At 35.3% G+C, this 26,839-nt stretch overlaps 2 protein-coding genes across 4 annotated transcripts in view; both read right to left on the bottom strand.

Moving 5' to 3' along the window:
- The window catches only part of LOC116294720 (mediator of RNA polymerase II transcription subunit 13-like), a 30,156-nt gene extending 11,787 nt beyond the window's left edge, over nucleotides 1-18,369 (bottom strand). For 2 of the 3 annotated variants that reach the window (XM_031702366.2, XM_031702367.2), the window contains exons 1-12: nucleotides 18,177-18,369; nucleotides 11,639-11,900; nucleotides 11,238-11,322; nucleotides 10,021-10,104; nucleotides 9,294-9,442; nucleotides 8,455-8,703; nucleotides 6,118-6,397; nucleotides 5,213-5,377; nucleotides 3,588-4,307; nucleotides 1,971-2,877; nucleotides 931-1,071; nucleotides 244-290 (exon numbers count right to left, since the gene is read on the bottom strand). In XM_031702366.2, the coding sequence (XP_031558226.2) occupies nucleotides 244-290; nucleotides 931-1,071; nucleotides 1,971-2,877; nucleotides 3,588-4,307; nucleotides 5,213-5,377; nucleotides 6,118-6,397; nucleotides 8,455-8,703; nucleotides 9,294-9,442; nucleotides 10,021-10,104; nucleotides 11,238-11,322; nucleotides 11,639-11,900; nucleotides 18,177-18,245 (3,158 nt within the window). In that variant the 5' untranslated portion in view covers nucleotides 18,246-18,369. The remainder of the gene's footprint in view (nucleotides 1-243; nucleotides 291-930; nucleotides 1,072-1,970; nucleotides 2,878-3,587; nucleotides 4,308-5,212; nucleotides 5,378-6,117; nucleotides 6,398-8,454; nucleotides 8,704-9,293; nucleotides 9,443-10,020; nucleotides 10,105-11,237; nucleotides 11,323-11,638; nucleotides 11,901-18,176) is intronic. The other variant, XM_031702368.2, reaches the window with a different exon arrangement.
- Nucleotides 18,370-20,793: 2,424 nt separating this feature from the next.
- Nucleotides 20,794-22,368, bottom strand: LOC148909707 (uncharacterized). Its single transcript, XM_089032127.1, has one exon. It carries the CDS (start codon nucleotides 22,366-22,368, stop codon nucleotides 20,794-20,796), a length of 1,575 nt encoding a protein of 524 aa, XP_088888253.1.
- Nucleotides 22,369-26,839: the final 4,471 nt, after the last annotated feature.

Below are 26,839 nucleotides of genomic sequence, written 5' to 3'. Positions count from 1 at the left end.
GCAGCATTGAAGATAGACCACTAGTTGGATTTGGCTAAAGAATGGTAGCCATGCATGTTAGTTGCTCATGAGATAATCCTTAATAATCAATAATATATAACAACTTTTACGTTCCATGCATTTTGTGAGGCGTACAGCCAGATCGCTATTAACAGAATGCCATCAAAGAACGCTTGTGGTCAATGAATAGGAACAAGTTGGAATGGGTTGCTTTATACAGCTTAAGATTAACATCCTGCTTACTTGTCATTTTGAGATGTTGAGTTGCTAGAGTCGGTATCTTGAGACATCTAAAGAAAAAAATATCATGTATTAATCAAAGACAACATACTTCACTCAAGGCATGTCATAACTATAACTATCAAGCTCATCAAAAACTAATGAAGTTTGTACATTTGATGTGGTATGGCCTTCAAATAAACATGTTTTCATGATACGAGGAATCGTTGCTCCCTAGCCTAATGTTTAGATATACAACGCCCTCCACATTCAGGATGGATCCCATTATCATTTAAAATTCCAACCAAAATTCTATTGGACAATTCAATAAAGCGATTGTGACAAAACCTTTTTTGGGATTGGTTGGCAAATGAGCAATGTGATTGTAATGTTTATAACCATTTAGTCCATTCTAACCATACGACTCTCAACTCATTTTAATTTCGTGGGAGTAACACTGAAGTACCCAAAGTACCCAAGTACCCAAACAAAAACCCCTGTGACAAGGGAGAGAACATCACACAGACTATTCATGTGCCCTCTACGAAAATACAACCCGCAACCCAACCCATAGGTCTCACAGCGGCGAAAGGTGAATGTTTTACGGCTACGCCACCCTTGACACACTATTTGTTAATAAATATGAAATGTGTTGATGAAGATAACTCTTAAAATCTTCTTTGCAGCCAAGAGATTTTTCTGTATACATACCTGCCATTTGGCTTGGTTAACCAGTTTTTCAAGTGATTTGGGCAGTGGTTTCCTTTCGCTAGGAAGACCAGTCACTGGACCAAAGGAAGACGTCATTGGAAAATCTTCAATGTCTGGAATCTCAAACACTTGACCTAGTTCCTGGAAAAATAGGTTAAAGATATGAGGGAATGAATAGTACTAATTATATTAAAACAGAGAATGATCAATGTCCTGTCATTTATTGTATGTTGTTTCTGTCGAGCATTCAGTGTTTGCCACATCATCAAAGGTGAAAAGCAAAAAGTTTTTAAAAACAGCAAGAAAATGTACATTATCAAAGAAACATGCAACTATGGAGATGATGATGATGATGGTGATGATGATGGAGATGACGATGGTGATGATGACGATGATGATGGAGATGAAATTGATGATGATGTTGATGATGATGTTGATGCCATTGATGGTGATGATGATAATGATGATATTGATGATGGTGATGATGATGGTGGTGAATAATGATGAGGATGATTGATGATGATGATGGTGATAATGATGGTGATGATGATGGTTATGATGATGGTGATGATGACGATGATAGTGATGATGATGGGGGTGATGATTATGAAGATGATGATGACCCAAAAGCTCCGGTAACAATTAAAACACCAACATGAAAGAAACAACATGCAATAAATTATAAACGAAACATGTACATCAAAATCATTAAAATGTCCTGTAAGTTATAAAGTACAGTCAAATTTGTAATTGCCGTACTCTTAAAAAATAATACTTATTTATGAATAGACTTCTTTAGCTTGTATATTGTTGTAAAAGTTTTCTCATTCCATATCATGTCAGTATATTGTTGTAAAAGTTTTCTCATTCCATATCATGTCATTCCCTTTCAGTTGCACATGAGAAGACACAAATACGGATACCATTCAAATAGAAAATCTTAGTCTCAAGAGAATGACACGTGGTCTGAAAAGGGAAACATTGCGCCCAAAAGTAGAGGCTTATTCTGCTGTAATGTAGGCTTAAATATCGATACAAACCTTTGGGCTAAACAAGTGTTTATGCTCCGCATCCACTCCCACTGTCAGTCCAATCAGGTGAGTTTCTGGAGACATAGCCATGCTACAGGCCATGGTCTTAACACTTCCTGGGCTGATGTAATCACTTCCAGAACAAGGAGGGGAGTGTGCAACAGGTTCAAGTGAGGGTGGAGTAGGATACATCCGTGCAAGGTCTTGAGATGCTACTACTCCAGTTGTTACGGTCGTCTGGGATGGGTTATAAGTGTCCATTGATTTATTAATTGATCCATGTCCGATGTGATTGTTACAATTGTTATCACTCATGATAGTGCTGTTAAAAGTATCATCATCATCATCAAGATCAAAAAGCTGATCAAGATCATTTGCAGTTACCATCAAGTCTTTATCCGTCATTAAATTACTGATAGGAATTGGCCGTGGTGTTGGTGGCGAAGGAAGGATTTTTTGCATTGATGTATCTTCCTCTTCTTGCTCTTTCAGTAGTTTTTCCTTTTCCTCTTGTTGTTGTTGTTTGCGTATACTCTGTCGCCTTTGTCTTGGCCGGCTTGGTTTCTGTTGCTCAACATTCATAGGTGATGGTACTGACGGACTTGCAGCACTGCTTGTGCTACTTCTTCTTCTCTGCCTGGAGCCGCGCGCTTGAGTAGGGGATTTCATTGGAGGTATTGTCATTGTCATCTCCACATCAGGCTCTTCAGTTTTAACTGGAAAAGCACTTGGAGTTATAGGTACAGTAGGGGACTGTAAAGAACTGCTTCTTCGTCCACGCCTTCCAGTGCTGGACAAACTATCTGATCTTGGCCGACCTGGTCCAACACTCTTGACTGATGGTTCTCTTTTAGTTTTCTTTGCTGGTGATGGGACAGACTCTATTTCCATATCAAGTGAGAGTCTCTTAACGCCACTGTAATTCAATAAGGTATAAAGTTATTGGGTTAAGTGCATGGATACATGTATTCTAAAGCAACAAACTTTTAACAGTTTTATTTAACAGGGATCATCGACTTTATCAACAGATGGTTGACTAAGGTGACAATGATGCGAGTGCCAAACACACTACAAACGTTACAAAACCAAAGGTCCGAAATTCCTAATCATATCACCTCCCATTTACAAATAGTATGTTTTCTCATGCAGCAAATCCCATTGTGTTTCTTGACTATACACTCAAAGGTTTAGCTTCCTCTCAGAACAGATCATTCACAAAAGTGAACTGTAATGTAAAGAATGAGCAGCTTGAACAATACCAATGTAGAGGCAAAACCTGTATATATGAGTAGACCTGTGGTCATCAAAAACAGCAGTGTACAATGATAAAGAGGATATTTCGTAGTGCAGAATGTTGAAGAAATAGAAAATGCGCACACACGTGCTGCGTGTAGTTATGAAGCACACAGGGACTGGCAGAACACAAGAGTGTTGGGAGAAGCTTGAAACGTAGTGGAGTTCTTCTCAACACTTCTTGAATGTTCTGCAAATCCCCAAGTATACACACAGCACAGCTCAGAGCACAGCAAGGAAGTTTTTAATTGTTTCTCCCACGCTTCCATTCAATCAGAAGAGATTTATAACAGTTATTTCATAATCAAAGTTAGAAGCTCTACTCTAGCATACCTTTCCCAAAGTGGTTGACTTGTACTTGAAACGACAGTTTGAATGCTTGAAGGAGTTGAAGGAGAAGGTAAGCTTGGCGTAGGTCGACAGTCCAAAGAATTTCCAGGAAGACTAGGAATCACAAAAGCTCTTTCTCTTGGGAGCATATAAGTCTTTTTATGGGTTTTTGTTGCAGACAATTTGCACGTATATTTTGAGAAGGCTTGTGAAGATGTACTAGCACTTGCAGCACTGCTCTCTGGTTTAGCATTCAGTTCATGTTTATCAGACAACAGTTGACCACATTTATCATTCTTGCTGATATTATTACTTTGAAAGTTAGTGTCTGATGCCCCAAGACTATTTGTTTGCTTGTTACTAGTAGGCTGGGCAGGTAAGATGTATTTGTTAAGATATGTCCCTGCACAATCTGAATGCCTTTTATGACTGATGTTTGTTAGACTGTTCACTGTTGGAACGCCTTTAGTTGCCATAGAAAAATAACGCTTGACTGCCTCAGGAACATCTTGCTGGAGTAATGGACGGTGATGAAATGGAATGATTGGTTTCTTTTTCTCTTTTTTCAGTTTCATAGTTGTTTGGGTGGTTTGTTGCTGTTGTGGTTGAGGTTGTTGCTGTTGCTGTTGTTGCTGTTGTTGGGGTGACGGTAGAGGATGGTTTGGTGAAGGAATGGGTCTGCTGATACCAAATGATGTCCGCACTTGTGTTGCTGGTTTGGGTCTGAAAGAAATTTATCAAGAAACATGGTAAGACTCACAATCATGGTCTAGCTAATGTCACTAGCTCACGGGTGAGACTCAGAATCTAGCGGCTCCGTCACTGTGTCCCAACAGTTTTCCCAGTGGAATGGACCTTTTTAGTTTTGTATGCAAATTGCCAATTTAGATCACATGACATTCCCTTGATAATTGTTAATTTTTGACAAACATGTTAAAATATTTACAAATCAAAGAATCAACTCCCAAGATTGGCATCACATGGTCTGAAATGTGTACAACAAACAACAAAGCTAAAAAGGTATAATATACTTCTTGTTCTACACTACAAACTTTTTAACCTCATTTAACAAAGTTAACCCAGGGAGGGGTGTACCCCTTAGAATCAATGGAAAAAAAACAGTATTAGTTATCTTTGAAGTAGGGGCACAAAGTGGAACCAGGATCCGCCCCTGTAACATCATTAGGATAGGTACAATAGACTTTTTTTTTAAATTTGTAGAATACCACTGTGCTTCTTGATCACAGACTCATTTTCTCAGGGTTAGCCTTATTTCAGCATCACTTTATTCACAAATACCAAGGAACAGTTAAGTAAAGAATAGAGGTTTTGCATCATGGCAACCATGTTAGATGGCAGGAACAATACAATTGTTTTACATGAGAAAGAATTCCATTCTCAACAAAAAAAAGGAATTTTGTTGTTCTACTATGTTAAACAACAGACAGCCAAAGCTGTATTATAAGCATGGGCACTTGATGGTGTAAAACTGCTATACTAAACTTCAGCAATACAAACACTTTGAAATTCCACAGACCTTTCTTGGAAAACATTAATGTTCTACGTAAAATTTAAGCAACCCCTGAGCGACAGAGAATACAAAACAAAATACAAAACTTGAGTATTACCTGCTGATGTTACTGCTTGAGGTACAGGCGCAGGTATTGCGCTTAAAAGGTTCTTCAAATTCCCATAATGGTTGTCCAATCAGACTCACTTCACCACCTGGAGATGGTGCAGTGTATGATTCTGGTTTGATGAAGCTGGGTACCAGTTTAGATGATGCTAATTTACTAGAGATAAAAATGGACATAGAAGATATTTAACAAGAATCAGTCTTTTAACAGGGTAAAACACAAACTTTCCCCTCAATTAACCTCAATCTTATCTCTGGGCTGATCTATGTGTAAGACAGGGCACCACTAGCTTACAAATCAAACCTAAAAAATAATGATTTCTGGGAGAAGAGGGTTGACTTCACAGGAAAGTCAGAAATTTCTTTTTGAGAAAAAGGGGGAGGGCTACAACTGCTATCAACTTGTCGTTTTTCGATATGGAGGGTAGGTCCCAACAACGCTGCAAGGTGACAGCAAGGGCTAGTAATTGGCAAGAGGTAACCATGGCAACCTAGCCATGGGCCAACCTCTGCACAACTGCTAAAAAAGTTTACAACTGTGAATCCCCCAGCCCACCCCCCCCCCCCAAAAAAAGTTATCTTCCCCAAAGGTTGGAAAGGATCTCGTAGCAGTAAAACGTTAATCTTTCACCACCCCTACAGGCTAGGTCACTGGTTTGATTCCTGTCGACACTATGTTTTATTTATTTATTTATTTATTTAAATAATCTTTAACCTTAAAATAACTATTATAAAGTAGACTAAAATAAATAAATAAATAACTGTGAATAGAATTTGTTTAATGGTTTTAAGGGTTTTGGCTTTTCATAAGTTACCAAAAGCTCTAAATAAATTAAAATTAACTTCGAACAGCTTCTTTTTAACTAAAAAAAGAAACTACGAAGAATATCATTTTACCTTGGAGGTGGCTTAGGGGCAGTTATTTCTCTCCACACCTCTTGAACCAGGGCTTGTGTCAATTTCTTCTTGTTGACCAGATTGGGTAAAATTTTGGGCAGTAATGATTGAGAAGGAACACAAGATGACGAGGTGATGACAGACACAGATTTTTTGTCAGATGTTGAGGTCTTTGAAGCATCTGTGTTGATGGGATCAGAGGGTGAAGATGGAGGAGTTAATGAAACAGATGAAGGAAGAATGGCACACTGCATTGCATCAGTGCTTGGTGCAAACACTTCTGAAAGTGACCAAAGGTTAGATAGACAATGTTAATGTGAATGTTAGAAGCGAATATCTTGAGCTGTGCAAGGATTTTACAGTGACCCTGAATAGAGATAATTTCTGGACTAGACTTTAAGGTATAAATAACATATCAATCACACGTTTTGGCTAAGATTTCATCAAGATTACATTAGTACTTTAGTACATTAGATAAATTAGAAACATATAAAAATTATGACAAATATATATTTTACTCTGAATTGCTTCTGTCACTATCCTAGAATACACAGCTATCTTTGACACCTGGTAAAACTTAGACATTTCATAATAATTAAATTGGGAATTTGATTATTGTTCTATCTGGAAAAAACAACATTTGCATGTACTACTGTACATAAATTTCTAATGTCAAGTGCACTTATAGATCTAGAGCACTAAAGCGTGACTGGTTCATCAAATTCCCAATTTTGCATCTTAGTTTTGAAATGTTCATATATGTTTGAAGAGAACACAACACATTGCCTACATTTCTACCAAAATGAAGGTTGTTCCAAGCTGTACAAATGGAGGTACTGAGCATAAAAAACTCCCATATGTTTTCACTTATTTGGCATTGGATCTATCTAGTGTCAAATGAGAGAAAAAATATGGGGATATTTTTGAGTTCAAATACCTATATCTCAGCTGTTTTTTGCTCTATTGCTCCAAAATTTGACAGAATTATATATTTTTATATGCAGGTTCCGAAAATGTCATCAAAATGCTAAAGCTCTTTAAAAATGTTTTGTGGTGTCATCACTTCGTACTGTATTGACACTTGCTGATGATGGCATGAATGAAAGAAACTTTAATTCTGCTTGAAAGCCATAATAAATCACTCAACAAAATACCTTTAATTATAATTTTTTAAATATCTTTAATTTTTGAATGATGCACTAAATTATCAAGACTGATCGACCTTGGTTTTATGCTATCAGACTTGGCCAATGATTGACCTCCACAGATAACAAGATATGGGGTTTCAAGAATTTTCAATATCAGATAAAAACATACAGATGATTGTTTATTTTCACAACAATTTTCTGTCTCTCATACTTTGTAGATATTGAACAATGTTAATCTTTATGGTGGATATTCAATGTCATTTAATAGAATTTTTAAAAATTCCAAAAGTGTGGTTTTCGCATTTCATATTATTTTTTAAAATAACATAATTATATAATCAAATATTGTATCAAAATGACTATACAATAATAATAAAAACACCTTTAAAAGGTTAAAGAAAATAAGTTAGTGTGCTGTGCAGTCTCTATAAACAAGGATAACAAATGAAAAAAACAAAGAAATAAAATGATAAGAGAGTCATAGTAAATTTATTAGACTATTAATTTTTTTAGTATTTTGTAACATGTTGCAACACGCACAGAAGCCTAAAAATCAGTATGTACCATAACCATTTTCATAATGACGTAAAATTATGTTTTGTCATTGACAAGCAAATTTTTCTAGGACAAAAAATTCTTGACAAAACATTGTTTACATTCATAATTTAATTTTAATTCACCAAGCACAAAACAATTAATATTTTCATAATTACTGGTACAATAGACAACTAGCTTTACAGGGCTTGAAAATAACCTTTCATTTTACACTGTTCAACATATACAAAGGCTTTGCTGCATTCTTATTGGCTGTAATTTTACGGCATTTGCATTGCTACGCTGCCACTCCAGACAAAAATCGTAACGTGCACTTTGCAATAGACTGCCATCAATCAAACAAATTGACGTCATTTACACGTGTTTGGATCGGCCCTGATAGGCCCGGTGAGTGTGGTTCATAATACTTGTAAACAACCGACCGAAGTTTTGTCGCCTTTTTAATCACACACACGTGTAAATGGCGTCAATTTGTTTGATTGACGGCAGTCTATTGCAAAGTGCATGTCACAATTTTTGTCTGTAGTGGCCGTGTAGCAATGTAAATGCCAGTAATGGTGTGGAACATATGAATTCATAACCTGGAATATGAAACATATTTGAAATGAAGCGCAAAAGAAATTTGTATAATTACCTTCATCATCACTGCAGGATACCATGACGTAAGCTGAGGGGTACATCATGTTCACTTCACTGGAAATAACCATGACCATAGCAGGAACTTCCTGGTCAGGCCCTTGGGAGTCACCTGCCATCCAGTTAGAACCAATGTCCAGAGGATAGAATTTGGACCATTCTTCAAGCAACCTGGTTGTCTTTTCATCATCAACATGCTGTGATTCACCAGTGATGAACCCACTTTGACCAAATGGACTTAGAAGTACTAAGAGAAAAAAAAGAATGTGTCGAATAAGTCCAAATGTATTTCAGTGATTTTGCAGCTAACAAATTTGCATGTCGAAAACCACTACGTATGCTTTACCAATAAAATTTAGATTTCAAAGTTCTCTTATGATTAATTTTATGTCTCTATTTTTAACTCACAAATATTTTGATCAGATATTGGGTCCATGGAATAGAATAGAATAGGATAGAATAGGATAGAATAGGGCAGGGGCTGGGGCAGGGGCAGGGGCAGGGCAGGGCAGGGCAAGGCAGGATAGAGTAAGGCAGGGCAGGGCAGAGTAGGGTAGAGTAGGGCAGGGTAGAGTAGGATAGGATAGGGTAGGATGGAATAGAAAAGATCTAGTAGAATAAAATAGAATAGAGTAGAATGGAATATAATAGAAAGGAATAAAATGTAAAAGAGTAGACGAGAGTAGAATAGTGTAGTATAACTTTGAACTTTGAACTTTTGTATAGAGTAGATAGAATAGGATATCATAGAATGGAAGGGAATAGAATAGGATATGATAATAGAGAGTGGAGTGGAATGAGAACAAGTGAAAGCATGGGAATAGAATAGGATCCTACCTTGAAGTCCCTCAGGCCTAGTGGATGCCAGTACCAAGTCTTCTAACATAAGAGATCTGACCTTTGGACCTTGTTGTATTTCAACTGCCGTACATACAGTACTCTCACCATGAACGAAAAACGAAAAGGAGAAGGAAAGATACTGTTCACTAGAAAATAAGTGTCAGTTGTTAATTAATGATAGATAAACATCTGAAAATGACAGATCTTACAAAGTTCAATCAAAAAAAAAATTTTACTTAACAATTTGTTGTTTAAAAAAATGATATTTATTTATTGCAAAGAAACACAATATTTTTTGCTTCATCTTGCTCGAGAGAATGACATGAGTGACAGTTTTGATTAGTTTTAATGCCTCATAGAAAATGTCCATTTTGAAAGCAGATTATAAATTTAATACATTCTAATGTCTTTTCCCCTTTAATTTGTGATTTTTTTTACCAGAACTATTTTTTTGCTTTCTCCACTTTATTACTTGTAAGGTTGCTCCTGATAGGTGACAAAATGATCCACTTCTAAGTCATTTTTTGTCCTTCACAGTGCACTGTGAGCCACTACTTTTTAAACTTATTTTATGTGTTTATGTTGTTTTTTCAAATGGCAAAGTTTCAGAAAATTGACATTTACTTTGCATTGACAACCAACGTTCTTAATCTCTTTGTGCTTATCAGTTTAAACTCAATTTCCTGCGTAATCCATATTTATGGAGGAAATTGATTAACTGTACCTGTTACATCCTAATGTATCACTCTTCTCATTCTTCTTCACAAACCAGCGGCCAAGACGGACAAACTTCTTCGATAATAAACATCTACATTAAAAAAATAAAATAAAATAATTTCTTTATGAGACAAAAAAAAAAAGCTATGAATGAGTATACTTTAAGTTTTGTAATTGTGTTTTCACTATAATTTAAATTTCGCATCACACAATCAAATCTCTTATAGTTATAATAAAATGATCTGAATCTAAACTTGATAATAATATGACTAACAATTCCAAAATCTCATAAATTGATTAGACTTTCATATAAATATTTTGAAGTGAAAATAAAGAGTTATCACGAAAGTCATAACATGGGACCTAACACAGGAAATGAACAGCATTATCAGCAGTGTCATTCTTACTACATTTAGATATTAAAATCCCCTTTTAAAAATACTCAATTAATTGAAATGAAACACCCAAAAAAAAAATCCAAGTTATAGATGCTAAAGTGTTGCACTTTTTTAAATTGACACTGAATTTACAAGTGAAAGATAAAATAATTTCAACAGAGTTACAGTAAAAAGATACAGGGAACGAAATTAACTTTTAAACGCACTAGCAAAGCCTTGTTCGTACGTTTTGTTCTCATTAGCAAAGATTTCAAGGTCACTAGCAATTGGACGCAGTGAATAAAAAACTTGATGCAGGCTCTAAACTTTTCAGCCCTTCAATTTCTGGACTGTAGTCATACTTACAAAACATTTTTTAGTTAAATTTAGTTAAAATCGGCACTCACTAAAATACAAAATTTCACTACCATTTTGTGAGTTTGCGAGCATTAATTTTGTACTGTGAAGATAGACTCTAAGATTACACTCATTTATAAGTGTTTTTGGTTGCCTCATAGATAGACATAATAAATCCCACAATGCTTTATTTTCAACATTTGACATCAATTTTAATGTTTTCTATTTCATTTCAAAACAATACATTTGACGCCAGTCAGAAAATAAGGTATTGTAGGATTTATTAAAAGGGTCTATAGGACAGGGCTTAAATTTGGGATATGGAGGGGTTCAGGAATAGTGTTGTTGACACCATAAATGTGTTGAACTTATGACCAGGTGGGAGGGCATATAACGGATATATTCACCAGTGGATTAATAATCAAGCCAGTCTGATAACCAAGATTTTACTGTATTGTTAACAATATGACTGGAGGGTTTAAAATCTCACCTCTCCAATAAATTATGCAATGCTTTAAAAAGCAAAGTCCTTGGCTCATGTGTTAGACCATCTTCCCAACAACCGTTGCTTGATTCTAAAAGAAAAGAGTTACAGGTGCTTAACAAACACATACAAATCCAATATAAAATTTCATGCTAGATGTTGTAACAAAACGTTTTTGCCTTTTCAAAAAACTTTTAGATCATGAAAAATAAAAGCAAGTATGTACAGTATGAAACTTTCACAACTTATATAGATCCTTACATGTATATTTGTGCTTATATTTATTTGCTTATCAGCTGTCTGACCAAATAATAACCTCAAAAAATCAAGCAGGTTGCATGTGCACCAATTTATTGTCGTAGTATCTATTATAGATTATAAATTTATTAATTGTTTCAACATCATACCTATTAGTTGTGAGGACACGATTCCAACTAAATTTGGCTCATCTCCATACCAGAACACCCAAAACTCCTTGGCAACATTGACATCTGACAAACTCTCCTTTGTCTTCTTTGGAGTCCTGGGTGTACTACGCCATGCACACAAGATGTCCTGTGCTAGTGCCAAGGAATAGGAAGACAGTACTGGATCCCCAGGACGAGAGGGGTCTGTATTCTTGCCGCCAGCATGAATGTACTTACGCCACTTTAGGCCACATAAGTCAGTCTAATGAAAAAAAAAAAAAAATGAAAATGAAAAAAAGAACTTTACAGGACTATATGCTCATTAATATAGCCCATTGCGCACGTTTTATGCAGCATTGATGATCTAGAACTATCAGGGGGAGGAGGAGGGAATTCCTCCACTAATACACCGCCTAGATCTTCCATTTTGGGTTCATAAATAATGCTCTCTGATTCAAAGGCAGGGGCCAGGCAAGCCTTTATATCCACCTAGATCCATCGATCACTGTTATGTCACCAACGGCAACTGAATCGAGCATAGATTATTTGATTATCTTATGTACTAAAATGAATGGTTCAAGGATACTGCAGTACGTAGCCTTGAGCAACATAGGTATATCTTATGAAATATAAAATATATCAATACGTAAGTGCAAAATGCAATCTCATTTCTTTATTTCATGCAAACCCCTAAATACCAAATAGCTTATAGTTATATATAATTATTCCTCTTGAATCACTTTGATAAAGGTTCAAAACCTCAGTAATCTTTGTCAGTATCTTTATCCTACTCAGTGTCAATCAGTCACTTATCATTCAAAGTCTCCATTTTGCATCAACCACTTGACAGCCTTTCAGTGCATTAATTCACATTGGCTTTTCAAAGTAGACATGCTGTCTACGGCTATAAACTTTATACAAAATAAGCTATACAAAATCCTATGATTTAATGAATTACTTTTATTGCAATGGCTTTTAAAAATGCATGTTTGGAAAATATTTGAGAGTATCAGGCAGTTCCTTTGTTTCTAAATCTTTTTTATATTTAATTAAAAAGAACATGTTTAAAAAAAAACAAAAACAGGTTGATCCATTTGTTTCAAAAACCACTACAGCATTAATCATCGTTATGAAATATCAAATTACATGGATAAGGATATCTAAAGATTAACATTATCGGACATGAAATAAATTAGGTTACAGCTAGACTGACCAATACCTTAATCTTTGCAGCTAGTTTTTACTCAATATCACACTCATGTATTGATTCTTAATTGTTACTAAGTTGATGTAAAACTGATAATATTTTTTGCACGTCTATGACCTAAATCTTTAGCACACTAAAGAAGTCAAAATTTATTCTATAAAAACATACTTTTATTTGACGTTAAAGTTTGTTTCATATGCTTAAAGCACACTAAAAAAGTCTGTAAATAGTCATCCATTTGGTATCAAGGTTTCTAATGTTTCAATTCTGGTCTAATTATCAAGTTAAGTTGCCTTTAAATTTTAATTCCAAGTTGCTATTGACAAAATCTATTTCTACTTAAATTCTTAATCATGATTAAGATAATCTATGTGTATGCTATGACTTAGATGTTAAAAAATATTTACAAGGCAACAATCAAAAGAGTTAATACAAATCATAAAGACAAATACTTATTCTTAATTGTTATCTAAAATAATCTAAATAGTGTTATCCGCAATGATTTATGATTTCTAACATCTTACATATGGTACAGAGATCCCTTTTTTCAACTTTCTTTTTTCCCTAATTTTTTTTTCTTCTTTTCCCCCCCAAAAATATGAGCCAATTATATGATATTTCTTATCTATATCATATCCATGGGTGGTATTTGTCTGATGTTTTTTATATCAACAAGGGCTTCCCTGCTAATGCATCTATAAAGTCAAAACATTATTGACAGCACAATAGAAAATGAAAGCAAAACATTTACGCTGCGAATACAATTTCACCTGCATATATAGACCCTGCAGCATATATATATATAGCTTAATTTGAAGTGGGGAAAAAAATAAAATAGAATTATTTAGTTTTGAACAAAATTTTTTTTGTATTATCCTTTAAACTTAACTTCATGTTTTTCAACAACGTCTGACCTCATGCAAGGCACAGGTAATTCATAGATGAAACCAGAAATAAGCATGCTGGAATTGTGGAGCGAGGAATAAAAGCATGGAACCCAAAGAATGACTCTTGAAAGATGGGAGAGACCCAACAAATCCTACTCAGGTGTGATGTCAAGTCCAGAAACCAAACCCTTGACAATAGAAGTGAAAGGAAAGAGGATTATCACCACACCACCTTTGATTTCTAAATGCATTAATCTACACTCATAATTATCTACTATAGTTTTAAATGTTTAGTGCTTTCAAGATTTACAGATATAACATGTAGGCGAATCACTAGCAGCTCACACTGGTTTTGTACCTGCGCTTCTTGTATAAAGAGGCTACAGTCATAACTTTACAGGCTGTCTTAGGTCAGCGGTCACCCTTAGCAAGTAGCCAAGTGACCGCTTGCTAATATTTAAACAAAGGTAACCATTTTTTGTGTGCTAATTAATTGTATTATCTTAGGTTTGATGAATTATCTAAAGAAAGTGGACATCTCGCTATTGTACAAATATATTGGCTTGAAGCATCCTGTGATTCTGACTAGGAGATCGATTAATGGAGGTAGAACACAATTTAAGTAGCCAGTTGGAAGTCTGAATGATTTTCTGCATTATCTGCTTAAGAGAGGTGTCCATTTAGCAGTTAAGTTTACAGTAAATGTGGGAGCTCGAGATTTTCAGGATTTAATAAATGACCGTTTAATAGAAGGTGACTGCAAAAAGACCACTTAAAACAGAGGTCTTGACTTTATGCATCCTGAAAAAAGTATTTTTTTGAGACATGGGAAAAATCGAAATGAAATATTTTTTTAAAGAATATCTCCTTATCAGTTAACAATCATTAGAAATTAAAACTAAGTTTTCCAAAGGTTCTCAATAGAAATAACAAGATAAGGATAATAGGATAGCTTAATGTGTATGACATTATTTTGAACTATCATAGGTCCATGGTGACAGTAAGTCATTTTACCCTCCATTATATTGCTAATGTCAAATTTGCATTCCCTAGGAAGAGGTCTATTGTAATCAATAGCAAATTTTAGCATTTTATTTCTAGATAAAGAAATTTTACAAACATTAATATAAATTGTGCAAAGTCTTAACTATAGCTAAAGGCATCTAAGAATATTGTTACTGCTTATAAGAAGTCAAGGGGAATCATAAGTAAAACAACAATAAAGTTGTGTATGTTAAGGAAACAAAAATGCACAACCAAATGGACAATTAAGAAAAAAATTATTAGTGTACATATTCATTACCTATCACACATGTTAAAATAGGTAGGTTTAACCGTTTTATATGTACTTCACTTAGGAATATAATAGAAGTAACTGTCATTAACAATCAAATGCTATATATTTATATATATATGTATATTCCAGTACTGATATTTTAAACAAATATTACCGATATAAACAAGCAAGTTTATAAAAACTCTAAAACAATATAAACCTTCAAATTTTGAAAAAACTTATTTAACAAAAAATATATATATATAAAATATAATGTAATTTAAAACTCCACTGTTTATGACTCGTATCTGACATATTATCTCACAAAAACAGCTGTTTTCAAGGTACATTACATATCATATTTCACGTTTTGAAAATTTACCAAATGATTTACCAAAAACTTTGACTTTACATGCCATGTTATATATCACCTATAAAACAAACCAATACACATGTATATTTATGATATAAATAAACAAGTCAATAAAAAGCTTTGGAATTAATCTCAAATATTTGTCATGATTAAGTGCTTTCTGTAACAAAACTAGCCAAGAACCTTGTGTATTTATCAGCAATATGTAGCCCTAATTACAATATTGCATGAATCATGAAATAGCAAAATTCAAGTGTGCAATATGACAGGATACATTATTTTTAATAAAACAAAAAAATTGTAAATTGGTGAGATAATCATATGCAATAAAAGTGAGTCTAGTACTATTACTAAACTATAGGTTGTATTTAACTTACAACAACAAATTAAAGTCTCCTTTGCATCTCATTTTACAAAAGTTGCTCATGCAAACTATAATATGTAAGTAAAATCAAAGGTAAACTCTAATAAGACTTTAAGATCTTATCCAACACTCCAGTAATATCAATGATAAAGAAACCTCAATCAATCAACAAGACATGATAAAAAAACTGTCTGAAATACCAGTACAAAATTATGGTTACTTGGAAATCCTAATGGAAAGCAAAAGGAAAAATGTCAATAATAATGACAGATACATCAAGGGAAAATATCATATGTTCATCTATAAAAAAAAATTGAAAGCTGCTTTTGTGAATTTATATGGTACTAAAGTTACAATTAATAATTTGGAAGTATATGTTTATCGAGGAAGAACATTTTGATTGTTAGTTAATTTTCATTCATGCAATGACATTTATTTTAAAAATTAGCAATTCCTTATTGTAGAAAATGTAAAAATATATTTTAATAAACTAGGTGTATTAGAAATTGTAAAATGGCATTTTGGTAGCCTAAGCCACCTTGCAAATAATTATATTGTAGACAGTATGTTTATCCATGTATTTGCTTTAAGTAGGAAAAACCGTGGTTTGCATACAGTTATGACAAAATATTTGCCAATGACAAAATATTTAAAGCCTTTAATGCTTTACAGAAGAGTAAAGCATTTTTTTTTAAATACGGGGGTGGAAATTACATATCCATAGTAATGAATTTTCTTTGCTAAAAGATATATTTTTGGACAGACTTTAAGCTTAAATCATTGAAGCAAAAACAATTGATAGCATTATCAATACTCCAAAAAATTGATAACATCCTTAAGACAGAGCATTTGGATAAACATTTTATCTATAGTTACAAGGGTTCAGACGTATTTAAGTGAACACACTTTGACCCAATGTGAAGACATGTTGTATCCATGAAAAAGCAACAAGAAAGCCCTTCAACAGGTATTTTTAGATGAAAATAACAAGAAATCTTCGGCAGTTGTCTATAAACTTGGCGATCACAAATAAAGCCAGACAAAATAAAGCTAAAGAATCCACATCATTTATGTCGCAGCTGACATAGTATACACCTTGCAAAATAGTAATCATCAAGACTAAACTCGTTGGGTATTTTACTAATCTCTAAATGTGGATCGACGTCTTGTTTTCAAGAACACAGATCCCTTTAGAGAAAAATAAGCCCAAGATCTTCTTCTTCTTCTCTTCAAATCTTTTTAAGATCAGTTAGGAGTGAATGGGGTCCTGGCTAGATTATTAATAATTCAAATTTGAAAAAAGCAAACGAGAGATATTAGGTAATTTTTGCCATCAATTCGAAATCATAAAAATAATCTGGGTAAATGTTCTGCACGCTTGGAATGGCTTAATTTGGTTTTTGGTCGAAAATCTTATCGAATATTCGAAGCCTAGTTCAACTTCGATAAAATGAGAAGCCCATGTGATAATACTTAAGATCGGTATATAAACTACCAGCAGTACATTGAAATTAAATACAAGTAAATATTTTAAAATCAACTGGGTTTAGAAGAGAAATTATGGCCCGGCCATTTGGCTTTGCAGGTTATCAAGTCGAACTCTAAAAGCACAATATAACTTCTCCGACTAAATGTCAACTTCATTCTTTACCACCGGAATAACGTGTTTAGAGTACACTATATAAGCTTGAAAAAAGTAATTCAATTCATATAGAATAACTTGAAATTGAGAACAGACTGAAGTAAGTCGTGTGATACGAGAATAATTATAAAATAGTTGTCTAGCAAGTTGAGTGGTGAACGACGGTAAAAGTACAAAAAAAGCGGTTCTCCTTCTCATCGACTAGGGTGATGATTGAATAAAGTTTCTCGCAATGAAGGCAAACAGCTAGCTTTTTAAAATGTGATGGTATACGGTCGTGAAACCTGGAGGTTAATTCTCTGCGAATTTGTTTTCTGCCCAGAATCAAATCGGTTGATGAATGTAGTAAGGTTACGGTTAAGGTGTCAACACCACAAAAATACTCCTGCATAAATTTCACTTTAAACCACTGGCTTCATCATTTCCGATCGAGTACTCTGTAGCGAGAGTATTTCATCTCAATCAAAATAATTATATGGAATATTTAAAGATGAATTAATTCTACCAAAATAGAAGCCAAAAATTCGTAATACAACGAGGAATAATTCGATGGACCAAGTTCATTCGGTTGTTCGCCGTTTCAACCGCAATTGTCGCTGTTTTAGCGAAGGATTCATAACTCTAACGTCTAAAAACCTTCAAAGTATAGAGTATAGAATTATTGAATCGGCTGAAAGTTGGGTTTTGGTGTTATTTAAGACGGGTTATTCCTCGCCTAAGTCTTTGCAACATGTGACGTTAATAAGAGGAGCCTGAAACCTCCACTGAGGATGACCACGCTATACTCACCAATGCGAATGCGTTTGAGCAACAATCGTCCAGTTCGGGTCCATGAGGAACACAACTCGAAGTAGTCATGCTAAAAGCATGACTTACTAGAACATCGGAGGGAAATTACAGTCTCAAATCCACAAGGAAAGCCTCCTGTTCTTAATCGTTTTACTTCAAAGGAAAATCGGGAAATAAGATGGCAGCAAGTGACGTTGTGGAAGCGCGCATTACACCGCTTCTGATTGGCTCGCGTCGGCCCGTCACGTGATCGATAGGAGGTCAACAGCTTTTATAGGACGTTTTCTCAACAAGTGTGTTTTTTTTCTTCTTTCTTTTTTTATTTCAAATTCCCACTAGAAATGAATTCTTAAACTTTTCTTAAAATAAAGGATAAATACATATTAAGATAATCCTATTCTGTTTTATCAAGGAATCGTATATATGATAGGAATTACTGTCAAAGTTTACCTATAGACGTGTGTAAACATTTGTTAGAAGTTTGATCAAGTTATTAATTTTAAAAATTCATGCCAAGACGTAAACCTGATCCGATCATACACGAGTACATTAATAAAAAAAAGTAGAGTTTGATAACTACAAGTAGGAGGAACTATAAGTGTGTGGGGAAAAAACTACGGTTGAATTTTATTCTGGTTATAAAAGGTCTTTTTTTGCGAGTGAGTAATGACCATGATGACTATCACATGTAAATAAAATATGCTAATAAAGGAATAAACGGTGAGAAGATAAGAGGGAGATTTTCACGTTTTAATTTGGTAACTCGATTATTAAATTTGCCTACCGGTATATGATATAAGAAAACCGCCTTAATTTTACATCTACATCAATGATATGTCCATTCGGGATTTTCTAGGCGTATAAAAAATTTATCAAATAAAAAATAATAATAATAATAAAAAAAAAAACAGATTAGTTACTGAGTTTGATGCTGTAAAATTAATAGAAAGGTCTCATATACCAATGGCAAATACTTTTAATGATTTGAGGACTAAACTGAAAACAATTTATTTATCATTTATTTATCTTTATTTGTGGGTTTAAAATCAACTGTTAGAGGACAGGCAGGTGGGTGTAGTATCGGGTACAGCCACCTTTCCTCTTTAATGGTAGCTGTTAATTTTTCGTCGCTCAAGTAGTATATTTATAAATAGAAAACTAGGAAGAAAAGAGAAAGAGAAAGAGAGAGAGAGAGAGAGAGAGAGAGAGATGTCTTTTATTTAATCTCGGGAAATTTCATCAATGTACAAATTGGTTTTCATGAAAACCGAGTTCATAGGTAATATATATAAAAAATTAATAATAACGTTAAGAATATATAGACAGATTTATGAAATACATTCTCATCTACCCCCCAAAAATATTATAGTAATTAAAGTGTTAAGGACCAACAGACGAAAGATTCCTCTTAAAAGATTTTAAATTATTGGACAGTCTGACACTTTGGGGTAACGAGTTCCACACTTTTGCACCGTCATAAGAGAGAGCTCTTTTTAAAAACTCAGTGCTGGGTTTCGGTAACTTTAAGCACTTCTCTCTACCACGAAAATCGTAGGTATTTTCTTGAAAATAAAAGAGTTCCCTTACAGATTTTGGTGCAAGTGCATTTAAAGTCTTAAACATCATTATTGCTTTATGCTCCTTTCTTCTTCTTTGTAAGCTTTTCCAGCCTAAAGAAGTTAAAATATCACTAGATCTGACATCGTAGCTGCTTTTTGTTATTATTCTTGCAGCTCTATTTTGCATTTTTTGCAATCTTTCAGCAGACGTTACTGGTAAATTATCCCATACCACGTCACAATAGTCAAACCAAGGTAAAACGAGAGCCTCATATATGGTAATAGCTGTCTCCAAGGGGATGTAATCGCGGACTCGTCTTATGCCACTCAATCCAGAGGATATTTTTTTACAAATGTAATCAATATGAGCAACCCAAGACACCCGTTCGTCAATCACAACACCCAGAGTTTTTGCTGTAGAGACTCTAGTAATTGGTTTGCTATTTAAATATATGTGTGGTTCGGAGGTAATTTTTTTCAATTTATCGTCAGAAGCAATAAACATGTGCTCTGTTTTAGCTGAATTTAAGCTAAGTTTGTTAGCTTTCAACCAGTTATGAATATTGGAAATATCAGCGTTCACCTCGTCAAATAGAGTCTTTTGTGATGTGCCACAAGTGGTGAGACTTGTGTCATCAGCATACATTCTAGCATTTGAAAATTTGACACTATTTGGCAGATCGTTTATGTAAATAATAAATAATAATGGCCCAAGGATTGAGCCTTGAGGGATGCCGCAATCGAGTGTTCTAGAGCTAGATAAGGTATGGTTTATGTAGCATCTCTGACTACGATCTGTGAGGTAAGATTTGAACCACTTTATCGACTCTTCTGCAATCCCATAATAGTATAATTTGTGGAGAAGTATGGAGTGATTTACTGTGTCAAAAGCTTTTTTAAAATCTAGGAAAGTGACACAGTTCAATTTACCTTCATCCATATTGGTAAGCCACTCCGTTGTGGCTTCTAGGAGTGCAGTAGTAGTCGAATGAAGCGGTCTAAATCCCGACTGCTTTTGAGAAAGTAAATTATTTGAGTTTAGATACTCATATAACTGGTTAAAAAACTATTCTCTCGAAAATCTTAGCAATAGTAGGTAAGACCGAAATGGGACGGTAATTATTCAAATCATCTTTGTCATTAGCTTTATGAATTGGCGTAACTTTCGCAAGTTTCAAGCCGTTAGGAAAAATCCCTTTATCAACTGATTGATTGAATAGCTTCACTAGTGATTGCCTTATTACTGGTGAAGCAATCTTGATGAAATGAGATGGTATACCGTCAAGACCTGTCGCTTTTTTAACGTCAATAGAATTAATGATTTTCATAAGTTCATCAACTGATGTGTGTCGTAAGGTGAATGTTGAGCCAATTCTAATTAGATAATCATTATAAGCAGTCGGTCCATCGGGAATTAAACAAGCTAATTTAGTCCCAATTTCAGAAAAATGACAATTGAATACCTCAGCTATTTCCTTCGAGTCACACATCGATGTATCACCTGTTTTGATAGATGTTACATAAGAGCCAGATTTAGTCCTTCGTGAGAGGACTTCATTAATAGCTTTCCAGACCTCCTTTGAGTTTTTTGAATTTTGTGCAAAATGATTTTCATAATATGACTTCTTGGCTCTTTTTATCTCGTTGTTGACGCGATTTCTAATAGACTTATAATCACTCCAGTCGTCCCTCGAATTCGTTTGAGTAGCTTTTTGTTTCATTTTATCTCTATCGTACATAGCTTTCCTCAAATCAGTTGTCATCCAGGGAGACTTCTTGTTTCTTATTCGTTTTGTTTTGATCGGAGCGTGCGAGTCAAGAACAGAGAGAAATAACTCTTTCCATCTGTCCCACATGTCATCCGGGCTTTCCTTATTATCCAAACAATCCCAAGGGAGTGTTGCTAAATCCATAAGAAACTTGTCGGAGTCAAAGTTTTTAGCCGATCTAAATGAGATCTTACAGTGATTGTTGTTTGTCGGAATTGCTATTTTCCGTATTGTATAAACCAGACTATGGTCACTGATACCAATGTGAACCACTCCACTTCGGACTACCCTATCTGGGCTATTCGTTAAGATCACATCAATGAGGGTTTTACTTTTTTCAGTGACTCTAGTTGGTTCTGTGATTAACTGCGTAAGTTGAAACAATTCAGCAGTCGTATTCAAATAGCGGGTTTGCTGATTAATATTAGTAGATAATAAATCACAGTTTAAATCCCCTAGGATATAAATTTCCTTAAACTCAGAATCTATTTTTGTTAACACATTTTCAAATATATTGAAAAATGAGCGTGTATCATAGTTAGGAGGCCTATAACAGGCTAAAACGGCAAAAGACTTGCTATTTGGCTTCATGATTTCAAAACACAGGGACTCTACTTTATCATCAGTTAAGTCACTACGGTTTTTCCCATTTACGCCCTTTTTCAAGTATAAACAAACTCCCCCTCCATTGCGGTTTCTATCAGACCTATGGATGTCATAGCCTTCGATGCTCACCATTGAACTTGGGATTGATGGATCGAGCCTTGACTCATTTATGCAAAGAAGATCAAAATTTTGCTGAATGACCCATGATCTCAGTTCATCTATATGAGCTACAAGACTAGTTATATTTAAAGAGGCCATTTTAAAACCTCTAACATTAGGAATAGAATGAGGTCTATTATCACCGTCAGACTTATCAATATTAGTATTTGAGACAATACTAGAGGGATGAATAGAGGAATCTGTTTCGTCTAGTGGTTCCTTACCTTTTAATCATGCTTTAGATTTAAGATATTTATTGAAATCTTGCGCAAGGATTCCTATTCCTGCACGATTTAAATGCAGTCCTTTGGTGTTAAGTCCTTTCTCTGTTACATTATGAGAAATATAGTCCCATTCCCGTTCGTTGCAGAAGGCTCTAAGCGATTTGTTCACATCCTTTCTTGCTGTTTCAAGGAGACTCGAGTCTTGGCGAATGATTAATTCAGATATCGCTATTTCACAAGACGGCAGCTGTTTTTCCACAGATTCGCAGATTCCAACTATCCTCTCTGCAATGGCCTTAGATTCATCAGACTTAAGATTATTTGTACCAATATGTACAATAAGATTATTAGGTTTCCTTCTGATTATTGGCTTTATATAGTCCTCCATATCCTCCACTGTGGCCCCTGGGAAGGGTTTTATATTAACTCTGTTTGTCTTGCTTGACATTTTCCAACCTTCGAGCTTCGATATTATAGAATCTCCAATTATAACTGTACTAGTTTTGTTTCTGAGAGAGAAAGAGAAAGAGAAAGAGAAAGAGAAAGAGAAAGAGAAAGAGAAAGAGAAGAGAAAGAGAAAGAGAAAAGAAAAGAGAAAGAGAAAGAGAAAGAGAAAGAGAAAGAGAAAGAGAAGAGAAGGAAAGACTATCACACTCCCCCTCTCCCTCTCATCATCACCTCAGCACTCTCCTCCACTCTCCCTCTCCCTCTCCCTCCCTCTCCCCTCCCTCTCCCTCTCCCTTCCCTTCCCTCTCCCCTCCTCTCCCGCTCCCTCGCCCTCTCCCTTCCTCTCCCTCTCCCTCTCCTCCCTCTCCCCTCTCCTCTCCCTCTCCCTCCCCCTCTCCCTCTCCCCTCCCCTCCCTCTTCCCTCCCCGCTCTTCCCCCCCTGCCCTCTCCAAGAAAAAAGTAGAAAAATATAATATTAAGAATTTAGTAAAAAAAGGAATAAATAATTACACCTGTTGTACCCACATCGTAATGCGGGAGCTAGTTTTCCCATATGAGGGGCAGGCGGTCACTCCCCATTGACCCTAGACAAATTCAATCCGGCTCTGTCCCTTCGCCCAAAACACACGCACGCTCTACAAAATCTGAAACTGCCATGGAAAGGGGGGTCACAGGAACCTCGAGACCCCCTGGGTACACTCCTGGTATACCCGGGATTCCGCGGATACATTTCCTTGCTAACTAAATAAAACTGTGTGGTACAGGGGTTATGCGATTAAGTAAGTGATAATGAAAATAGTAAAATGTAGAGTAGGATTCGTAAATTTCAGACAATTTTCTTTGACCCGTGATTCTTCTTTTAGAATGTGCGTGATTCGGGAATGATTCGGGAACAGTTAAAATACACTTCAAATTCGTGACTCTCACTGGCTATGTGCCTCTCATGATTATACAAGACTATATCGATGCGTCAAACGCGATGCCGAAATCTACTCTTCTCCCATGCCACCCTGATAAAGCAGTCTGTAATCATTTAAGACTGCCTACTTTTGAACCTCCGATTTGAGTCCACGATCGATCGCACGATGTGCGCGTGCGCCAAGACCGCCAAATAACCTTCACAAGTTGTGAAAAACCATACACAGTTTTGAACTTCAACAAGACAAAAGCGTCAATTTTTTTCACGGGACTAGTGTACTCTTTACTTTTTATAGGCTTAATTGAAACGAGTTCTCAAAATTTACGTTGTAACTGATCATTTTTTAAATTTAATCTTTCTAGTGCAAATATTCGATTTTTGTAGGAATTTTGTTCGACTTTATCAGACTTTTTGCGGAGCACTGAAAGGACGAGATATGGCAAATCAATGATATTTCTTTGTCTTTTTGTCAAAAATATCCATGTGGTATGGTAGACTGACTTACACTATAGACGGCATTTGTGCAATCATACTAGTCTGCATATGAAAGAACTATTATCTTATATGTTTTTTTTTGCTGATCGCTTTTCAAATGCTAATCATCTAAGCTCGGGACATCCCATTTTTCTTTTCATATTTGGAAACTGCATTAAATCTCACTTTAAAAAATCGTATTTTGGACAAAAGTTTAATATATATTATTTATATGTTCACATAGTATTTCTGAGAACGTTTGACTGACATTTGTTTCCGTGTTGTACCGCCCACTCAAAATCCTTAATCACCTTCTCGATGCTCAGCTGGGATTCTATTAATTATTATATTTTAAGCTGTCGAACTGAAACAAGTTAGAAATCTGAGTTTGACCAATAATGAATATTTTTATTTGGGTAAGTTCCTATTTAGATGCGAGAATTTTCTTTATGTGGAGATAAAAATCATGCCTATTTTATGTTATTTTTTTCTTTAGCTTCTTCTACAGTTGAAAAAACGAAGCAGATCCCTGTCACTTATTATTGCTTTATTTATGAAAATGGTAAGCCATCTGGCGGGACCACGTTATGACAGGAGGGGTGGGGATACTGGGTATCCCCGAAGGATGGAGGGATGATTAAATGTACATTATTGATTCCTTATTAGCATCCGTTACTTACTAAGCGTTATCGCCCTAAGGATATATACTTTTAAGTAGCTGACTGGTCACCGTGGTTAACGGCACTAGATCTCGTAGAAAATCGTGCAACCAACCCAGCCAATCCACCAACACTCCCTACAAACCCATTAACCAACTAACCAACCCACCACCCCACCAACCCTCTAACGCTCCAACCCACCAACCAACCCACTCACCAACCAACCAATCAATCAACCAACCAACCAACCCACCCACCTACCCACCCACCCACCCACCCACCCACCCACCAACCCACCCACCCACCCACCCACCCACCAACCCACCCACCCACCAACCCACCCACCCACCTACCCACCAACCCACCCACAGAAACCAACCAGCCCTCCAACCCACCCACCAACCAACCCACCCACCAACCCACCAACCCATTAAACAACCAACCCATTAACCCAATAACCAACCCACCACCCCACCAACCAACCCTCTAACGCTCCAACCCACCCACCAACCCACCCACCCACCAACCCACCCATTAACCAAACCAACCAATCAACCAACCAACCAAGAAATTAAACAAACAAGTCAGAAAAGCAAGTAAACAATCAAGAACATAAATCACTATCAAACAAATTAACAAGAAAACGGCATACATGAAACCAACCAACCAGCTAAACAAACAAACAAAGAAGCGAGAAAGAAAGTAGGACCAACCCAAAGCAACCAATAACCAGAAACAAAAAAATCCGAACACGCAAGTAACTATTGAAATCGAAATATGCAATAAACGAACGCAACATCCAACAGTCTAACCGAATACAAACAAACAAACAATAAATCAAGTAAACAAAAAAACAACCAGTATAGAACCAAAAATATTAATCAGGTAAACAACTCAAGCATGTAAACAAACAACTCTCCAGCCAACCTGAACTAATGATCCAAAACAAACAAACAAACAATTAAACAAACAAACAAACAAACAAAGTCTACGGAGATCCGCTATTATACATTAAACAGATATATATTATACATTGAATATTAAATTTATATTACATATCAAACATATTTAACCTCGTGTTGAGATTATCTTACTCGTTTGCTACGTTTGACTCGTACTATATCACCTCAACCTCGAAGATAAAATCTGTATCTCTGCGCGGCCATGTTATATCCTCTATATCCAGTGAATAGATCGATGCTGTTATCAAATAAAGTTATCCCTTGGATAAGATTTATCGGTCGGATAGCGCTATCGCCCTTCCGGGCCCAATCCTTTAAATTCTTAAATTTAGGTTACCTGCATGACGCCATGGATGTAATTAGTTTAGAGACCAGAATATTAATGTAATCCATGGTTATTTTTGGCTCACGCTTCCACCGGGAGCTTTTAAAACTCTTGTAAAAACAATCCTGGACAAACAGATTAATTACTTTATCTGCGTTGTCAAGAGTCTTTTAGCTTCCATTGATTCTATCAACCTTGTACAACGGCGATAAATTTTTGATTAATCAGGAAGGACAGAACTTGTTAGAACTTCGAAACTTTGTAGCTGTTAAATGTTGAAGGAAATAGCTTTAACGTATCAAACATTAAACTGAAAACATTTAAAATCTAGCAAAAGATTTAACACGTGTAAAAAAAACTTTTTCAGTTGTGACACGGTTCTATAGATGAAGCTCTCTGACCACAAAAGAGTTAATGTACTGAATCGGATAATCCTAAATCGCTCTTTAGAAAGTTTGTTTACTGTCGTTCTACTCTAACCGTGAACACTCGAGTTTATTTTATTTTATTTTTAATGTAAACATATTTTTTATTTTTTCTTTCTCTTTCATCATTTCATC

This window comes from Actinia tenebrosa, unplaced genomic scaffold, assembly GCF_029948245.1.
Source record: "Actinia tenebrosa isolate PJP-AT-01 unplaced genomic scaffold, QUT_ActTen_1.0 PGA_scaffold1__47_contigs__length_23844297, whole genome shotgun sequence".
NCBI lineage: Eukaryota > Metazoa > Cnidaria > Anthozoa > Actiniaria > Actiniidae > Actinia > Actinia tenebrosa.
Note: the sequence above shows the minus strand (reverse complement) of the source record. Positions and strands in the feature narration are given on the sequence as shown.